General features: G+C 35.5%; 1 protein-coding gene and 1 long non-coding RNA gene across 2 annotated transcripts; both read left to right on the top strand.

The window, feature by feature from the left end:
• The first annotated feature begins 12,843 nt into the window (after nt 1-12,843).
• LOC147488607 (psbP-like protein 1, chloroplastic) lies at nt 12,844-15,317 on the top strand. The gene is made up of 6 exons (XM_086574429.1): nt 12,844-13,143; nt 13,251-13,350; nt 14,470-14,550; nt 14,704-14,786; nt 14,922-15,044; nt 15,240-15,317. Exons 1-6 carry the CDS (start codon nt 13,015-13,017, stop codon nt 15,315-15,317), a joined length of 594 nt encoding a protein of 197 aa, XP_086430555.1. The 5' UTR covers nt 12,844-13,014.
• A 668-nt stretch (nt 15,318-15,985) lies between these two features.
• Nucleotides 15,986-17,934, top strand: LOC147488606 (uncharacterized). The gene is made up of 2 exons (XR_015201324.1): nt 15,986-16,229; nt 17,631-17,934. It is a non-coding gene; the product is annotated as an uncharacterized LOC147488606 (long non-coding RNA).
• Nucleotides 17,935-18,734: the final 800 nt, after the last annotated feature.

The following is an 18,734-nucleotide window of genomic DNA, read 5'->3' as shown; positions in this document are numbered from 1 at the left end:
CAATTTAGATAAGTCCTGAAAATAGAATGAGGAAGAAAGAAGAAGAGAAAAAACTTGTGTAAACAAAAGTTAGTTAATTGCTTGGAAAAATAAAGAAAAGAAGTTTACATCCAAAGAAAAGAAAAATAAAAATAAAAATAAAATAAAACTCCAAAAATAGAATAAAAGGGAGTCAAAAGCCAAAGAAAAAAAAAAAAAATGGCTAAGGATGGAAACAAAGTATAGAAGCAAAAAGAAAATAACAAGGTTTTCTCTAAGTTACATAATATGAAGACTCTATTATCTCGGACTTGTCCTTTTTGAATATCCATTTCTTTCCTTCTTAAACCATCTCCTAATTCCCATGACACCTAATAAAGACCTCTAGCTCAATTAGGAATAGGTTAATGTAATAGTAAGTGGCAAATGTGTTTGATCGACTCGGCTTCCCTTGTTGTCATTGAAGATTGTAAGGTAAAGTGTGCCCACTTGCACATTAGAGTAAATAAACTTGAGTGGAAAAATCAGAGTATTGTCTCTTGACTATTATTGTGAGAACCTACTTAAGGACGCTATTCCGAGTTTCAGAAACGAACATACTAGGCATTTCATAGTATTACTCATAGTATTTATATTTGTATCATAGATGATTGATTATTATGCATATATTAGCTTAGGTTTTAGACTTGATTACTCTATATGCATTGCTAGTGAGAGGTATAGTTAATTTAGAGCATGAATCTGAAAAACAATAGTTTTATTTCTTAGTCGTTGTAGTATAGGTGAAGTTTGTGAGTACCTTCACCGGAAAACCCTCACGAGGCTATAACTTCGTCCACTAGGGAATTCCTAGTGGTTTAAGGCCTTGTTGCATATGGTCAATGCAATCGCGACTCAGTAAACGAGTAGTTAGTTAACTCCATTTTTGGTCACTTATTCTAATTTCTCATCTTTGCTTGAGGACAAACAAAATGCTGTTTGGGGTGGTTTGATAAGAGCCCAAAACTGTAGTTTTAACCACATAACAGTCATACTTTTAGACCATTATGTGAGTAATAATTAAGAGTTAACACCGATTCGTGTTTTTATGCATTTCAGGCTTCAAAGTCCATTATGTACAGAAATGTGCCACTTTAGCTAGATAAAGGAGCAAAGTTCGGTTACTAAGGAGTTCCGTGACTAAAGGCCAAGATTCAAGAAGACAAAGTCCGATCAAAAGCTGAAAAGTCGACGCCTGGCGAAAACAAAGACACAAGTCAGCAGAACTTCCGAAGGCCGTATCTTTGGACTCAGACCTCGGAATGGGGCCTATCTTATGTCAAAACGACCGGCTCGGAAAGATCTTTCCAATGGTCCAAGCCTTGACCCAATCAGAGGAACAGAAGTGGACAAAAAGTCTATTGAAGCCAACTACAGCTGAAGAGACCTTTTTGGACTGAAAGAATTGGGTTTTGGGCCTGATTCTCTGGCCCAAAACATGGCTCCAAGCCCATGCACGATTTTTGGATCTGAATGTATAAAAACTAAAGCTTCACTCTTTGTTAATGGTAGATAGTTAGGTTAGAAAATAAAGGTAGCTTAGAATAGAAAGTAGCCATTAGAATAGCTTCTAGATCTAGATTTAATTGTTTTTAATTAAGTTTAGTTTCAAATCCAACTCTGGTTTTAGATTAAACTCTTAGAATCATTATTCTTAATTAGTTTGATAAATAAAATAGCTATTTGTCAATTTCAATTCTGGTCATTTACAATTGTTTAGATCTAGTTCCATGTTAAATTAATTACTTTAGAACAAGTAGATTATTAATTTAGTATTTAAATCATGGTTTTATTATTCATTAGATTAATAAAATAGTGTTCTCCATAAGTTAGTTTCAATTCCATTAATTGTTTAATTTCAATTAAGTAGATTCAATTAATTATCATTATTAGTTTAATTCAATTATTGCATTAGTAGTTTTGAATTGGGTTTAAACAAGCAAAGTTTCAATCTTTATATCATGTCTTGTTTGAATTCCATTGGGAATGATAGCGTGATGATTCTCGGCTAAACCTCCATTGAGGGGTTGAGAAGCCTTGATGAAAGCTTGATTCGATTATCATAGAGTCGTCGTAGTAATTTCCTTTCCACTCTAGAAGCGATTAGTTCACCATGAGAATGGGTTTAATCGTTCACATACTAGTTATGAATTGGTAGGAATGCCATGTGTAATTAGGGATTAGGAGTAACCATATTGTTACGCAAAGCAAATCCGATTCACTGACGATTCATCGATAGTAGGATTAAGTCGAGTTAAGGTGGAATCAATCCCCCTCTAACTCCTTATCATAGAATCAATGTAGCATTCCATAGTTGTCCTAATAGTCGACTAGTTGCATCTTGTGGGAAGTTGCATCGTAGTCTAGTTGCCACTTCGTACATCTCTCATTAGACTTTAGAGTTAAGAATACTTATACGTAGAGAACACAGCATGCGGAAGGACTAGGAGTGGAACGAATCACTCTACTCCACTATATCTCATAAGATTGAGAGTAGAAATCTTTGATAAAATATAGGCACATAATTTAGTCTTAGTTTACTTACGTTTGAGTTCATCGTTCATTTCGTAGGTAAACTATTCAATTTTATAGTTTATCATTTGGCATTTTAGGATTAGGTACGGCTTGACCTGAAAACACACCTTTTGGTGGGACTTTCTCTTGGGTTAACTGTTAGATGGAATGATTAATGGATTTTAAAACCTGTTGGTTAGATTGATTCATGGATTGTATAAGCTATTGGCTAACCTGTATGAAGGCGTCGAGACGATCCGGTTGTGAAGGTGTAGTGGGCACAGGTGGTGTGACTAGAACTATCTCACGTTGATTAGAAACGGGTGGGTTATGATAGTTATTAAGAACTAGAACGATACCTTTATTAGCATTATAATTATTATTATAATTATTATAATTACCTTGTCCTTGTCCTTGTCCTTATCTCGGTGGAGCTTGATTGTAATTTGGCACTTGCCTAATATTTTGATTATTAAACCCTGGAGGTATAACGTGATGATTATTTTTCCAACCGAAGTTAGGATGTTGTCTCCAAGGCGCGTTAGGTTCGCTATTAATGGAATAAACATTGTCCGGTTGAACGGATGGTTGTTCATAGACTAAAGGACAATAGGAGTCGGGATGCTCAAGGTTGTAATAGAAATTATATGGAAGAGTGTTGACGTTCATGACAGGAGTAGGTTGTTGTTGGACAAAAATGACTTCTACCTTTTCAATGAGAGATTCGATTAAAGTTTTAAGCTCAGGATCAGATTTAACCTCAAACATACTGGTAGCCTTAACTGTGGAAGAAGAATTACTAGAGCGGGGGATGTCATTACCCCCAGTTATTTTGACGTTTAGATTGATCTTCCACAAACCTATAAGCCTCAAAAGCACCTTTACTAAGGAAATTACCCCCAGTCATTATGTCAAGAACCTCTTTATGGTGATGTAAAAACCCTTTGAAAAAGGCACGAACAAGCGTGTCTTTCGTAAGGTTATGATGTGGACACTCAATGAGAAGATCAGTTAACCGATTCCAGGCCTCTGAAAATGATTTATGAGGATTCTGGTGGAATAAATGAATCTTTTGAAGCATTTCATCTGTCTTTAGCGGTAGATAAAACTATTCCATGAATAATTGAACAAGTTTGGCCTATGAGTCCACAAAATTAGGCGCTTAGGCAGTTAACTAAGATGTTGCCTAATCGGTGAGGGTGAAAGGAAACACCCTCAATTTAATTTGCTCCGAACCAACAATAGGATGATGAAATGTGGTAAGAACTTGTTATATCCTATGCGTATCTTTGATAAAGCTTCTCATGGTCTAACTCATGAAAAACTGGTAACAAATTAAATATATTCTGGGGGATTTGAAAATCTCCCACTGGGTCTGCAAGAATGATGCAAGACTTAGGGCTATCGTTAAGGGCTTTATAAAAATCAGAGAGAGGAGTCTCTATTTCATCAGCCATTTGTGCAGGTATAGTGTGTGGTATTCTAGATAGGTGTGTGCGTTGACGTTTACGATAAATAACCGAAGATGGTTTACTAGTATCGGACCTTAATCTCATACAAGGCTAATGCCAATATAAAACAAACCACTAACAACAGTCAAACAACCCTGATATGCTAGAATTAATCCTCTAACAGAAGAGGCGAGGAGTGGAAGCAGGAGTACCTGAATACCTCCGTGCTACATGTTTTGAATAGTGTCTTGTATAACGCGATCCACGGTGTATTCACGAAGATAGAAACACTAAATAACTTAAATGAAATGAGTTGGAAACTAACCTATGAAAATCGGACAAATTCGTGAAAGTGAACTTTTGGAACTAGGCATATAAAGGCGCCAGCGCGTCTTGCAGCTTTGCCCGAACCAATGTCTAGTGTTTTTAGAGGCGTGTCGTCCCCGAGATATCCTACTACGGCCGGCTATATATAGATTCTGAAAAAAAAATTACGAACCAAACAAACACGGTCGAAACCAAACAAGGGTGGGTGGGTTTAATGGGATTTTGGTAGGGGACGAAAATACTAAAGGAAACAAATTTAAACCGAACTAAGATGGCAGCGGCGCCATTTGATAAAAGTAGAAATTTTCCTTTACTCCTACTTAACTAATTAAACTTAAACATAAGTAAAGAATAATAATTTACTCTAAACTATCAAAGTTATCTACTTTCATGAATCATGTAATAAATGGAGTAGAGAATTCGTTCCACTCCTAGTCCTTTAAACATAAGTTTCCGCTAGTTTAATCGATACTAACAAAACAGTTGAGAGTAATGAATTGAATTATACTAATATGGCAATTGAACTTAAATAGATGTTTAACTTATACTATGATAAATGAATATTGAAATGTGAATACAGAGAAGGGATTAGGGGGATTTGAATCCACTTGATGTATTCCTAATATGATAGTGTAGAGTATTGCAGTCCTAATCAAATAAGATTAAGTGTTGATCCCTAATTACTCATGACAATCTCTACCAACTAATAATTAGCATGTGAGGAAGTCCAACACATTCTCATGGCGAATCAACTATCCTTCTAGAGTGAAACTCTTAACAAGCGCATTTTAACTAATAAATCAAGTCTTCATCAAGCTTCATCAAACCTAGGGGTGTTCATGGGTCGGTTCTGGGTCGGTTCTTATCGGTTTCGATTAAGGTCTATTTTTAGCGGTTCCTATCGGGTTCGGTTCTTTCGGTTTTTTCTTATATTTTGAAAACCGGACCCATACCCATTAATTAAGTTGGTTTCGATTCGGTTTTGTTCCTTATCGGGTTATATATTTTTATTGCTAAAATTATTGTTTTAGTTATATAACCGATATAAAAGTTGGTTTTACGGCTTAACTATAACACTTGTCATCGATATTTTTATCCTCTCATAAGAAGTGATAATGGTCCTAAATTCAATAATAATATTTGAAAGTTATCTAAAATTTTAAATACATTCTCATACATTATATGCATGTATATATTTTAAATCGAACATATGTATATTATACTATCGTGTCGTCATATATAGAATAAATACCACATGTACTACAATTGTTAGTTAGCATTGCACGTATTCGTTATCTAATATATATACATATAATATATCAAGCACGTATACGTTCATGCATTAGTTAATATAGACAGTGCATTAGTTAATTCATAGTATATGACTATACATATAGGCGTGAACACGTAAACATTATTATTGATATTTATAATACACATATTTAATGTAATATTATAAAATATACATTTAATAACACACACATTAAGCTATTATGCTAAATGTTATATATATTTAATATAATTTTACACCTAACAAATATAGACTATATATAATAATAATGTTTGGAGTTTGTCTTTATTTAGTATAATATAATACTAAATTTTATATATCAAAATCAAACTAATCGGTTCGGTTTTCGTTCGAGTACCCATCGGTTTTACTATTCGGTTCTAACGGTTTAGGTTCTTTATCGGTCGGTTCTTGAAGACCCACTTTAAATGGGTCTAACATTTTAGGACCCGCACCACTATAAATGGTTCGATTCGGTTCGGGTTCGGATAAGTGGGTACCCATGCACACCCCTAATCAAACCACTCTAATGGAGGTTTAGCTAGATGTTATTAAACTATCATAAACGATATATCGAGAAGAAGATATAATGAAGAACAATAATAAACTTTTATTAATCTAATGAATCTTGAAGAACACTAATTAACTAAGGTTTAAACTAATAACTAAGTCTAAATTCTAATTATCTATTTCTAATTAATTATATCTATCTAAGTCTAAGTATATCTAATTATATGCCTTAGTCCTCTTTATATAAGAGAGGCTAGGTCTACATTTTATGCATGGGCTTTGGAGCCATGTTTTGGGCCCTTAAAGCAAGCCCAAAAACCTAATTACATAAGTCTAAAAAGTTTCTCTGCTCAAACTTATTACAATAGCTTTTTCGTCTACTTTTGCTTTTCGATTGGGTCAAGGCCTAAACCGTTAGAAACCTCTTTTTCGAAGTGGGTCGTTTGACATATAATAGGCCCAATTCCAAGGTCTGAATCCAAAGATACAAAACTGCGTAAGTTCTATTGACTTTTCTACTCTATTTCTGCCCGCGTTGACTTTGACTTTTCAGCTTTGACCGGGCTTTAAAAAGGCTTTTCTCCTTGAATATTGGCCTTTAATCATAGAAATTCTTAGCAACCAACCTTTGCTCCTTTATCTCGCAAAAGTGATATGTTTCTTCACATATTTGACTCCAATGCCTAAAATATATAAACGCACGTAAACAGTACTAACTCATATTTATTATACACATAATTGGTCTAAATATAATGATATTAAGGGATTAAAACTACAGTTTTGGGCTCTTATCACACACCATGGTTGTGAGCGCTTCGAAGTCGACTTCTGGCCGACTCCACCTCACCCGTGATGAAACGGCGTTCACAACCATGGCACGAGATTGCTTCACAGCGAAGTGCTCAATAATATCACCAACCTCAACATGGTACCCCCAATCTCTCATTTAACAAGTCGAACACTCTCAACAAACGCCAAGTATTGCCAACGAATTGGCAAGGCGCTTCCTTACAAAAGTTCAAAAAATTACAAATAAGTGGCGAGAACGGTATTCTCATGCCAGCTCGCAATTGCCCCTCACAAACTACCACCCCATATCCCCGTGGGATGAACGCATTGCTTAAAACGTCAACGTCATCCCCAATTTCATGTATCTCCAGATCGCTAACATCTATACTACAATCATCCCTCAAATCTCCAAAACTTACCAAAGCACACTTATCTACATTTCTAGGGGGCAACCCACTGGAAGAAGAACTATAACACCCTCATTTTATTAAATGTCTAGAATTAATTATTTTACAAAATAATAATAATAATAATAATAATAATAATAATAATAATAATAATAATAATATTGACTAAGTCTTAAGTTAAGTGGAGTGAATATGTATGTTTGACTTTTTGAAAAAAAAAAAAGGAAAATAGTTTGTTTGGTTTGAAAATGATTTAATAGAAAAGTTTTTAAGTTTTAAAATAAAGTGTAGAGATTTTTCTAATAAGGAAATATGAAGAGAATAATTTTGTAATTTATGGGAGAAAATATGGAAAGTTTCTTAAAGTAAAATATGGTAGAGAATTCTTTAGAATGGGATGGTTTATAAAAAATGGAGGATTTTTAAGAAAACTAAATTTTTTGCTTAGAACTAGACAAGTTAAAACAAAGAAGAATGGAGCCCGGATTGTGCATCTTTTATCTAGCTGTGGATCGGATTTATGGCTTTCTATTTTATATATTTTTCTGCATGAATACGAAGGTGAGTAGTTTAGTTTTCTATTTCACGTCTATACAGAGATAACTTTACTGTAGTACAATGTTTCCGCTCATTCTCTTCTGTTATTATTCTTCGCATTATTTTTAAAACTAGTTAAATTGTATGACTGTTGAAACTCTTAAGTGGTTGTTAATGGAGGCGCGAGCCCCAAACATCGTCATGTCCTGTATACTATTTCGAATCAAGATATTGTTGTTGTGTTGGTATATTTTTCTTTGAACCTGTATAATCTTGTTGTTTTGGTTTAGTTATGGTTGGTTGTAGTGGGGGTGTTGGAGTGATGTCGAATAGGGGCTGTGGAAGCTTTATGGGCTGGTAATAGCGGTTAAAGCCCAACAGAAAGAATCGTCTGTAAATTATTTGACTTATTTGAACTAGCATATGGATTGATTTGGTTGATTGAATGGGTTGTTCATGGATGTCGGGGATTGAAGGGTTTGATGTTTGGTTGATTGAGTGCTGGAGTGGGGTGCTGTTGAAGCTTTGAAAGGGCGTTAATGGCGGTCGAGATCTGTTGGGAAGTGATTTCGAAAGTTAATGAAATTGATTTTTGTGTTTATTAAAGTTATAAGGTTTTGCACCGGGACCAAAACTTGGGATTGAAAGGGGAGGAAGAGAGAGGTGGTGGTGGCTAGAACGTGGTGGAGGATAACTACTGGTAAGGGAGGAAGGCGACCTATTAGTTTGGTTGGGCTTGGACTTGGGCCGAAGCCAATGGATTAGTATTCTTTGGGCCGGTTTCTAATTTTATGTAGGATGGTCTTATGTTTCCAAGTGGGTTGGGTTATAAACTTTTGGGCTTAGGGCGAACTAATTAGTGTTTTTCTTTAGGGCCAATTTCTATTTTTGTTTGAATTGGGTCCATAAGACTTAAAATAGGTCAAGGTGAGTCTTTAGTTGTTTAGACTTTTGGGCCTTGGTTTCGGGCCTTGATTATGGGGCTTTGTCTTGTTTAATTGGATTAGGACAATGGGTTGAACTGTTTTAAACATGGGTTTGGGTTAGGACTTGTTTGGAGGAACACCGGTTTGAGACTAGTAAACCGCTGGTTTGACTTTGACTTTTGACCGTCAACTCTTTGGGTTATTTATTGACTTTGTTTATTTTATATATATTAAATTTTATGGACTAATCCAATGGTAGAATGTTGTTGAAGCCTGTATAAACTTGTTTGTCATTATCTAAGAAAGATTTGATGTTGATATTGTGTATTTTTGACACATGACGAGATTGAAATTTTAAGAGACATGATATTCCTAAAACGCTATAAAAATGTTATGCGGTACGTTTGGAGCAATTGTAATGTTATGTGGTATGTTGAAATTGTTGTTCTGTTAAATGATATCATATGTTAGGATATCTATTAAATACAATATCTTTGAGAAATAAATGTAAACGCTCCATCATTATGTCTATGAGATGCTACTATGAGGTAGTATAAAAATTGTGGATATTTTCCAAGGGATAGTGGCCTGATTATTCCGTTAGCAAAATTAGAGCGAGATCGTGATATTTTATGTCAAATAGTGGTAATACCCACATAATGGCGTTAAATGGGGGGTTACCTCGGTATGTGATATCCTGCTTAGGGTAACTACACACGTGGTGGTTCATTATGTGAGGGAGGCATGTGGATGTACATGTTAAGTTGGAAAGCAATTATGGTAGCCGGAAAACTAGGTAAAACATAGAGACAACGACGTGATTCTAGTGACACTTGAAGAAACTCTAAACAATAATGGTGATGATATATCAAAGTGTACATTAAATCTATAATAAATGATTTATTGTAATTTATGTTGCATTCACAATGGTTTTGCAGAAGGGTGGGTTAAATTGATTATTTATGCAGGTGTGACCCACTCTGTGGATTAGGCTTACAATAGTGTAAGTATAGAGTAAGTTTTAGTTTTGTTATTTTATTATTAGATGCAATTGTTTTAGACGGTTTGAAGCTAAAAGAGCCTCGATGGAGGAACTAAATGCCTTATTATTATTGAATTGGAAGCTAAGGCATTTCCGGTGGAGGAACTACCTGCTTTAATTATTGTATTTAAACATGTTATATTATTCGTTGGATGTTAAGGTGCCTCGGTGGAGGAACTAACTGCCTTATTGATTGTGTATATATATGTATAAGTATATTTTGTATTTTAGGGCTACTCATACCAGCATTGTTTATAATGCTGGCCCAATTTACATGTTTGTTTATCGGGGTGTGTTCATAAAATGAACCCAGTTAATAAGTCTTGATAGGATTAGTGTTGAAAAAGGTTGATTGCTGTTTGTGGTTCACGTTAGCGTCTCATTACATGATATGTTTTGTTTTCCCTTGAGGTGCAATAGATTTTTCAGTTGAGACAATGTCTTTGTATTTTCAGTTGTAATTATAATTAAAGAGTTGTTGAAAAGAAATTTGTAACTTAATCATATTTGTAAATTTTGTAATGAAGAGGACTTTTGTTTATTTAAAAAAATTTATTGGTTTCAAATGATTAGGATAGTTAAACGGATAATGGGTTTTTGGAATTTGAGAGTGCATCACACCTCGAAAATCGAAGAGTCGGGAACAAATATTGTTTTTCCGATTTTGTCGAAATTCGGGGTGTGACAAGAACCCTCACAACGACCAGAGCTACTCTCCAAAGCAACTACATATTCAGATCTTACATATTCTTCTTCACTATCAAACCCTAACAACCCTACTATCACCTCCTCCGATTGTGTATCATCAGAATCAGACATGTTTGAAGACAAAAAAGGAAAGCACCTAACAAGCAAGATTTAACTACCAAACAAGAAGAGGAAAAATGGAGGAGATTGAACTAACCTTAGCACTCAACGATCTCAACAATCTGAAGAAAATGAAGCAAAACAATAACTTTCCAGTTCCCCAAACCGTCTTATACACATTGCCCGTTCAGTTCCCAATGCAGGCCATCATTGCACTGAACCCTACCTAACACGTCTCCTTACGTCTTGTCTTTTCAACTTCCACAAAACGAGGCAGCTATTATTCTACACACATGCTACACATGTGCAAACGTTCTCTCTCAGCAGATCGTTAAAACGTACTAAACGACCTACTAAGATGGGGTTGTGTGAGGGAGTAATATTCACATCCAATGAATACCACACAAGTGTCCAGCATATACAGAGCAAACGACCGACCTCGTATCCTCGTCCTCAGAGCTCGCTTCATAGTGACTCAACTCAGGCAAGCAACCTCCACAACTCATGCCCAGAATGATATCACCACCAACCGATCTCCCGTACTCAACCTTTGAGTTCGCTTCATAGTGACTCGAGTCAAGTAAGCGATCTTATTAAGAAGTGACCTCCATAGTGCTCACTCCTCTCTCTCCACAACGGCTCGTAACGTAAACCTTTATTACACCCATCAAGATTGAAGCTTCAGGCACACATCTTATTGATTCTCCATAACTCGCCATTATGGCTCATAAGAGACACGAAGACACGGATCCGGACTTTGGCGGGAGAGCATGAGGCACGGGCATCTTACCTATATAAAGAGGATGAAGAACTTCGTCGACCTGATTCAAGTTCCCCACGAGAGAACTTCATAAAGTGAGGCAATTCGTCCATCTGAACTTCGATCAACTCAATCCAATCATCCCAATCCTTTGATCAAGTCTACATTTGTAAGGAGAACCAAAAACATCCTTTACAATCATCATTCTCTCCAATAGTTTCATAACCTAAACCTATGCCATGTAGCCAACATACCTGTCTCAAAAACAGATTGGGCACTAACAGATTGGACTCTCAAGTTTCAACCAGTTCTTTTTAATTGAAAAGTTGGTGGAATGAGGGGCATTCATAATGTATTACTTGGAAAGGTGGATATTCCTATTAAAAAAGTAGCCAATGACAGAACATAAATACGTAACCTGATTTTTTTTTTTTGGAGGTAGCATTGATTATACAATGTTATGGTGGGTTTCAACTGTTTCAGTTTTTTGAGACTCAGATACTATCAATGGTGCATCCTGACGGTCTTCATGATCTTCAAATAAGAGAATGTTTTAAGTGTCAGCAGTCTGCTTTTCAATTTGTTATGATCTTTGAACTTTAATTTTGAAGTGGAAACATTGGTAGGGAACACTAATATAAGCTTTCAATCCTATTTAGCAGTAATAAGCTACTTAGACTGGTTCAAAATTCAAATGTAAAGACTCAAGACCCAAGATCATTAGAAAATGAAGTCGTGACCAAGTATAGCCCTGCGAAAAGGTACCATATTTGCGTCTCAGTTGAAATAACCTAACCAAATATGTGCAACCAAATAGTTTAAGTCTTCAACATTTCGCAGAAAATTTCAGTTTTACAAATAGTTTTTTTTTAAAAAGTTATGGAATTAAGGCAGACCCTACCGGTTTATATTGGAAAAGGGTAGTTACAAATAGTTGATTTGCGGTATATTAGATATTTGAACATCATTTAATTTACTTGGAATGTTAACCAATTAACCAAATTGCGAGAATGCAATCAGTCCTGCTGCACAGTGCCATAGTGACAAAATTGGTTGACACAATTCATACATCCTACATTCCTACTTTCCTATGGGACTCAGTTTACGACACACGTACTGGCTATATACCAAAACCATAACTTCTCTATTCCTACATTTGTAGATTCGAAAGAAATTATGCTTTTAACTATTCTTGGTCAATTTAGTAACCAAAACCAAGTGTCATGTCAAGCATTTCTATCACAACAAAACAATTTGTTTTAATTTTTGCATATAATAACAAAACAATTAATTAGTACTCGTGTTTAAACTCATGTAATAGGAGAATAGTATAGACGTATGGTTAAGGTGGCTTCACTTAGATTTATCCGATGGCTATGACATAATGAAAAAGTGTTTGATCCTACCAATTGGACATTAGCTATAAACTCACCAAATCTCCAACCAAGATTACATGGGTACTTTCTAACTATGGGGAAATAAAGTGGGAAAGCTTATCTCGAAGAGTTAATAAAGGGTGTGGATTGGAAAACTAGTGGCTTCCAGTGGGCTGCGTTGGATTGGATAAGAAATTTAATGATGGCGCAAAACGAATTGAAGATAAGGTGGTGAGCTACCCTCACAAAACCAACAAACATGCACCATATACAAACTGAAGCAAATCATCTCATTCCATTAGTAAAACGAAAAGAAATGGTGATTGTGCAATCAAGTTCATGTTCACTTCATCCAACAGCATTGTTTCTGAATAATGCTTCTACTCAGGTTAGTTCTCACGTACTCATCCAGGCCATTACATTTTCTTAAAATATGTTATACTTGTGTTTTTTTCTTTGTAATATGCTCATGCTTTGTCTGTTTGCGCATTTCAGCTAAGGTTACAGAGGGGAGGTTCCTTTCCTTGTTCTAGAAGGAGAGTGTCTTTTCTTGTCAAGGCTGAGCATTCCATTTCTTCCACTGCTCCTCCACAAGGTGAAATTTATTCATTCCATATTTAAGTTTACTGTAGCTTAGGCATATGCTGTTACATATCGTTCGGTTGGGATTCATGTTTAATGTGTTTGTCATAATACAAGGTCTGCTATGCATGGAGTTGATACTTACGTATCTGTACTGTAGCAATTGGTCTCTTGTCAAATATATATTGGTTTCTTGAAATCAGGAATCCAAGAAAGAGAACTGTCAGGATCCAAATCGCATGGACTTTATATTTAGTATAGGTTTTGTAACTGCAGCCCTTACACCACAAGTCTTATAGTGATTAAAGGTTCGTAACTCTTAAATCCAGTAACCAATGTATAGTTGGTGGAGGTAAGCATGGATGCATATTTAATTTGGTAGGATTTGTACCCAGGAAAACCATTTATATGCATGTGTGACACCACATCAGACTCCTGTCTACAAGAGTTCGTTTTGCAAAGTATCACTAGAAAATGTTGAAGCATTACAACATTACTCTACGTTTAGATTACATAAGTCTTGTCAAATTTGTTAGCCTTACAGTAACTAATTAAAACAATGAAACTTATAGTTCTTTTTTCTATTACATCTCTTTCTCGTGGTGAAGAAATGTATAGAAGAAAGTTTAAGAGCAGACCCAAATCCCCAATTCACCTGTACTCCACTTTTAAGATTCAAAACATAATGAAAATGTTAATTATGTCTTGTAACACAGTCAAGTGAATTAGACAACCCAATGTAGCTCCTAACTAGTGCCAGATCCTTCTTTGGGTCTTTTTCTTTTCCTCAAGTTGTAATGCTGAAGAAACAAAGTTCTGAGGTGGCCCCGGTAGCACCTATCATGCATCCAAAATCTAAAGCACGTATCCCCTTTCTCACTCTGCATCTTGATGTATGTCTGAAAATACCAATGAAAATGAAATAGGTAATCCTTGTCTTGCCATCCTCTTCTTTTTGGGTCATTCATTCCCCTTTTAATGGAAGTAAGTTGTGTTTCTAAATAGTAGGCCACCCGGCCCCAACCCTCCCCTTCTCTTCTTTTCATTCCTATTAAAAGTTTGACATATTTCATCCGGTTAAGGCGTGGTAGAGTAAATAGGATTTTAATTAGAGTATCTTTATGTATCACAGATAGACCTGGGAGACGACAAGCACTTGCAGTAGGAGCCCTTATGACTTGGGTTTCTTTTACAAATGCAACTTCGGCATCATGTAAGTCTCTTGACTTCATGTGTTTTCCTAAAACTTTTGAAAAATTCATATCTTTAAGTAAGAATTAAAAACACGCCTGCTGATTGTGTAGTGCGTTGGTTCCTTGAATAATGATGGATGATGTCCTAAGAGAACACCCTTGATGTGGCTCAGTTGCTGCAGAATCTAGAAAAGGATTCCAGGCAATCTCAGACAAGAAGGACGGATATGAGTTTATCTATCCATTTGGGTGGCAGGTATGCATGCTACAATTTCTCAGCTTTATTTACATAATACTATATCCAAATATACTATCTTCTCTATGGTATTTGTCACTTAAGGTTGTTGTCGGCATTTCATGGTAAACACCCTTTCCTAATGACAATTATCAGGAAGTTGTCATTGAAGGACAAGATAAGGTATTCAAAGACGTGATTGAACCATTAGAGACTGTCAGTGTAAATCTGGTGCCAACAAGCAAAGAGGATATTCGAGATCTTGGATCTCCACAAGAGGTTTTGCCATTTACAGTATAATGATGTAACAATTCTTGCAGGATAATACTTACATATCGTTCAGGAAAAAGAAATGTTATCTTTGCAGAAGATAATCCAGCATAATAGTTCATCTTTGCAAAAATATATATAAAAAAAAAAAAAGCTCAATGTACTTCAGATTCTGATGATGAGGATATTATTATCTGCTCTCAGGTTGCTGAAGCTCTAATTAAGAAGGTTTTGGCTCCTCCTTCACAGAAAACCAAGCTACTTGAGGCAAAAAGAGGTTAGTTCTCTGTACTTCCTGTATAAATCTATGGAAGGATGAAATGTGTACCTTTGTTTCTATCAATGCACTCTTTAAAAGCAGTATTCTCTTTGGGCATTTCTGATTTTTCTCGTTCCCTATCATTTAGTCAGTAATATTGTCATTCAAATCTATAGTTCTTTTGCTGACATTTAGACCTATATATTTTCATGCGTTGTCCATTTTCTTGGAGAATCCGGAGAAGTTTTAAAACATTAAACTGGATACCATTTCACAGTTCAATAATAATAATAATAATAATAATAATAATAGTACTTTGCATTTTGATGAGATTAGTTCAAGGTGGCAAGAAATCTATATGCTGGATAGATACTTGTATGATTTTGTAAACATAATTAGTTTCTAGTTCCTTGAGAATGTTCTTTACGCAGTCTTGTGGTTGTTGTGGTTAAAGCTTCAATGAGTAGAAATGACCTTTTGATTGGATTGCCATTGAAAAAGCTTTATATAAGATTAACTGAAAAACAGCTATAATATTCTGAAGATTAGAGCTATAACACTGGCTAAGGGTAGTAGCCGTATTTAAAATGTTGTTATCATTCAATCTTTTATGAATAAGATGCGGACATATAAACACACACACACACCATGGTCATAATTAAGCCTATGCTCTGAACTGGTAATCATATTGCTTGATCGATCTTAGTCTCTCCTTTATCATTGTTCATATCTTTTCTATACTCCTTGCCTGGGGAGACAAGTGTTGTCACTTGCTAGCTCTAGCCAAGTGGTCTGCTTTATCAATGGAGTTTCTAAATGTGTATCTAAAATGGTGCAGCATGATATTGACGGGAAGTCTTATTATACTTTTGAGTTCATTGCAAAGGCTCCAAATTTTACTCGACATGGTCTTGGTGCAATCTCCATTGGGAATGGTATGATATGAAATATCTTTACACCCTCTTAGTACATGTTCTCCATTATTGTAATCATGCATTTTTTGAGGTGAAGAAAAGGTAAAAATTCTATTAAAAGGTCTTTGATGGTTGAGTTTTGTACCCAAAGTTATACAAATTAGCTGCAGTATCTAAAAGAATTTGTTTGTGATACTAGAGTAATAAACATCCTACCAATAATCAAGCCAGATTATTGTTGATTATTTCAATTCTGCAGTAAGTAATTAACTCAAAGTGCAAGCTTTAAGCTAATCATGCTGGCTCATTTTATCCTGTCTTGCAAGTTAATTGATATTTTAATTATTTTGACATAGATCTAATCAAAAGCTAGTTAAGGTACATACACTGTCAATTTTACACTCCTCAGTATAATGGTACCCTAATGCGCCTGACTTAACTGGTGGAACAATGAGACCATGGGAAATACGAAAAGAGTGATTCAATTTTTATCAGACATACCAAGCGTGGGATTTTTATTCTTAGCTTGTTCCGCACTTTCCCTCTCCAATTCTTATAGTTGCATTAGCTGATGGCTTAAAAAACAAAGATGAGTCGATTTCTAGCTTAAAACAAAACACGTATCCTCCGTTACTATTGCTATTGTTGCTTGGATAATGGATGCATATAACTTCTTATTTAATCAATGAAAGTTTCATTCAGATAGTAAAATCACCAGGATACATGCAAAATACCAGTGGACCAGAAGACTCTGTCCCCTCCGCTAGGTCATGTGCTTCAGTATTGTTGGGTCTTAGGCTTGAATCTAAATACACAGAAACTAAAGTTATTACAGACTTGAAAAACATTATCTATAAATGCCCTCGAATGCCCACTCAATATTTGTCTGCTTCCTGTTTACTATATCTTTTATTCCCTTTGAGTTTCCCTCCAAAATGAAGCTTTTGGGCTACCACAACTCCCAGTGCTTAAGTTGCATATTTACCCTGTGATGCCGCTGCATTCTTAACTCCCATATTACCCCTGACAATATATCACAGACATCATCGGCGAGTTCCTTGAATAGTCTGAGCTGCATCCACATTGATTTTATACCGCCCTGGGTAAAACTCATAGGCACAGCTTCTTCATTTCAGCGACCACCGTAGTTCTAGAAAATATACTCGTACCTATCTAGATGGGATGCTTCCTGCCATGTACCTAACCTGATAAACAAACATGACCACCAATGGTTTGGTATTATCACTCACAGTTTGCTAACTTACCTTCACCAAGCATGTTTGGAGGCTGTGCACCAGCTTGTTTGAAAAGAAGGAAAGGAATAATGCAGCAGTAGCTCCTGAATTTCTATTTTTTCCCATTAAGGTTTTCTTTCTCTTTTCTCTTCTAATATCTCATTCAAGGAAGTGGTTTTATTGGCAGGAAAATTCTACACTCTGACAACCGGATCTAATGAAAGGAGATGGGAGAAAATGAAAGACAAATTGAACACTGTAATTGATTCGTTCAAAATTTTCCAGGCGACCTCCATTTGAAGTGGTTACTTAGGATCCAAGGGATGAGTGAAAGGACAGATCTTAGTCCAATAAAAGATAGAAAGAATGGTCTGCTTCCCTAGCCGAAGCACCATTTTATTTTCATTGAAATGTACTAAAATTGATCTGTCTCCTGGCATTGTTTCAAATCCTTCATAACAAGGCTAAATATCTCTTTGGGGTTTACACAATTTCAAAGCTACAAAATCCTAACAAATCTTCAATATCGTACACGTAGAAAGTGAAAGATTAGAAGTGATTTGTTGTGTGGATGGATGAGACACCACCAGTGCACAAAACAGGTAAAAATAACAAGATGAATTTGCTTATATTACGAAAGAGAATATATAGTTTCAAAAACATTGAAAACCTACTAGGCTTTGGCATTTAGCTAGAAAGAGAACAGTGTCATTTCATGAAGTGGAACAGTCATATTTTTGTAACCAACAAAAATGAATAACTATATATCTGGTCAAGAAGACATTGACATTTGACAAATAGCGAGAGAGTAAAGTCTGGATATATTCAAATAGATCGTTCATTTCCTAACCATTATAACACAATGACTAAATTTAATTAAAAGATTTAAAAGTTTTTGGATTCACTTTCTTCCTAAGAAAAACGCCAATTAAAACACTCTTTGACTGCAAGGCCGCCTTCATTAGTTCAAGCCCTATATACAGATAAAATCAAAATCACAATACATACACAAACAATGATCATCCAAGTTAAAGTTCTTTAGACAATAGTTTCTCAGTAACCTCCTCTATTCCGTAATCACTCTTTTCCTCAAGGGAGTTGACCTCCTAGACGTTAAGCAAAGTGATAGTAGAGATAGTAAGCATGGGCATAACTACTAGCTCATATTTCACCATGTAGGTCACTTGCCCTTTCACAAAAGCATCCCCATCAGTTGATCCCATACTTTTAGTGGCATCAACAAACCAAACCTCAACAAACCAAACCTAGCCTTCCATTGTTTTACAACCAC

The sequence above is a fragment of the Coptis chinensis genome, chromosome 7 (genome assembly GCF_015680905.1).
Source record: "Coptis chinensis isolate HL-2020 chromosome 7, ASM1568090v1, whole genome shotgun sequence".
NCBI classification, from domain to species: Eukaryota; Viridiplantae; Streptophyta; class Magnoliopsida; order Ranunculales; family Ranunculaceae; genus Coptis; species Coptis chinensis.
The sequence above is the reverse complement of the archived record's forward strand: the minus strand, read 5'-3'. Positions and strand labels throughout refer to the sequence as shown.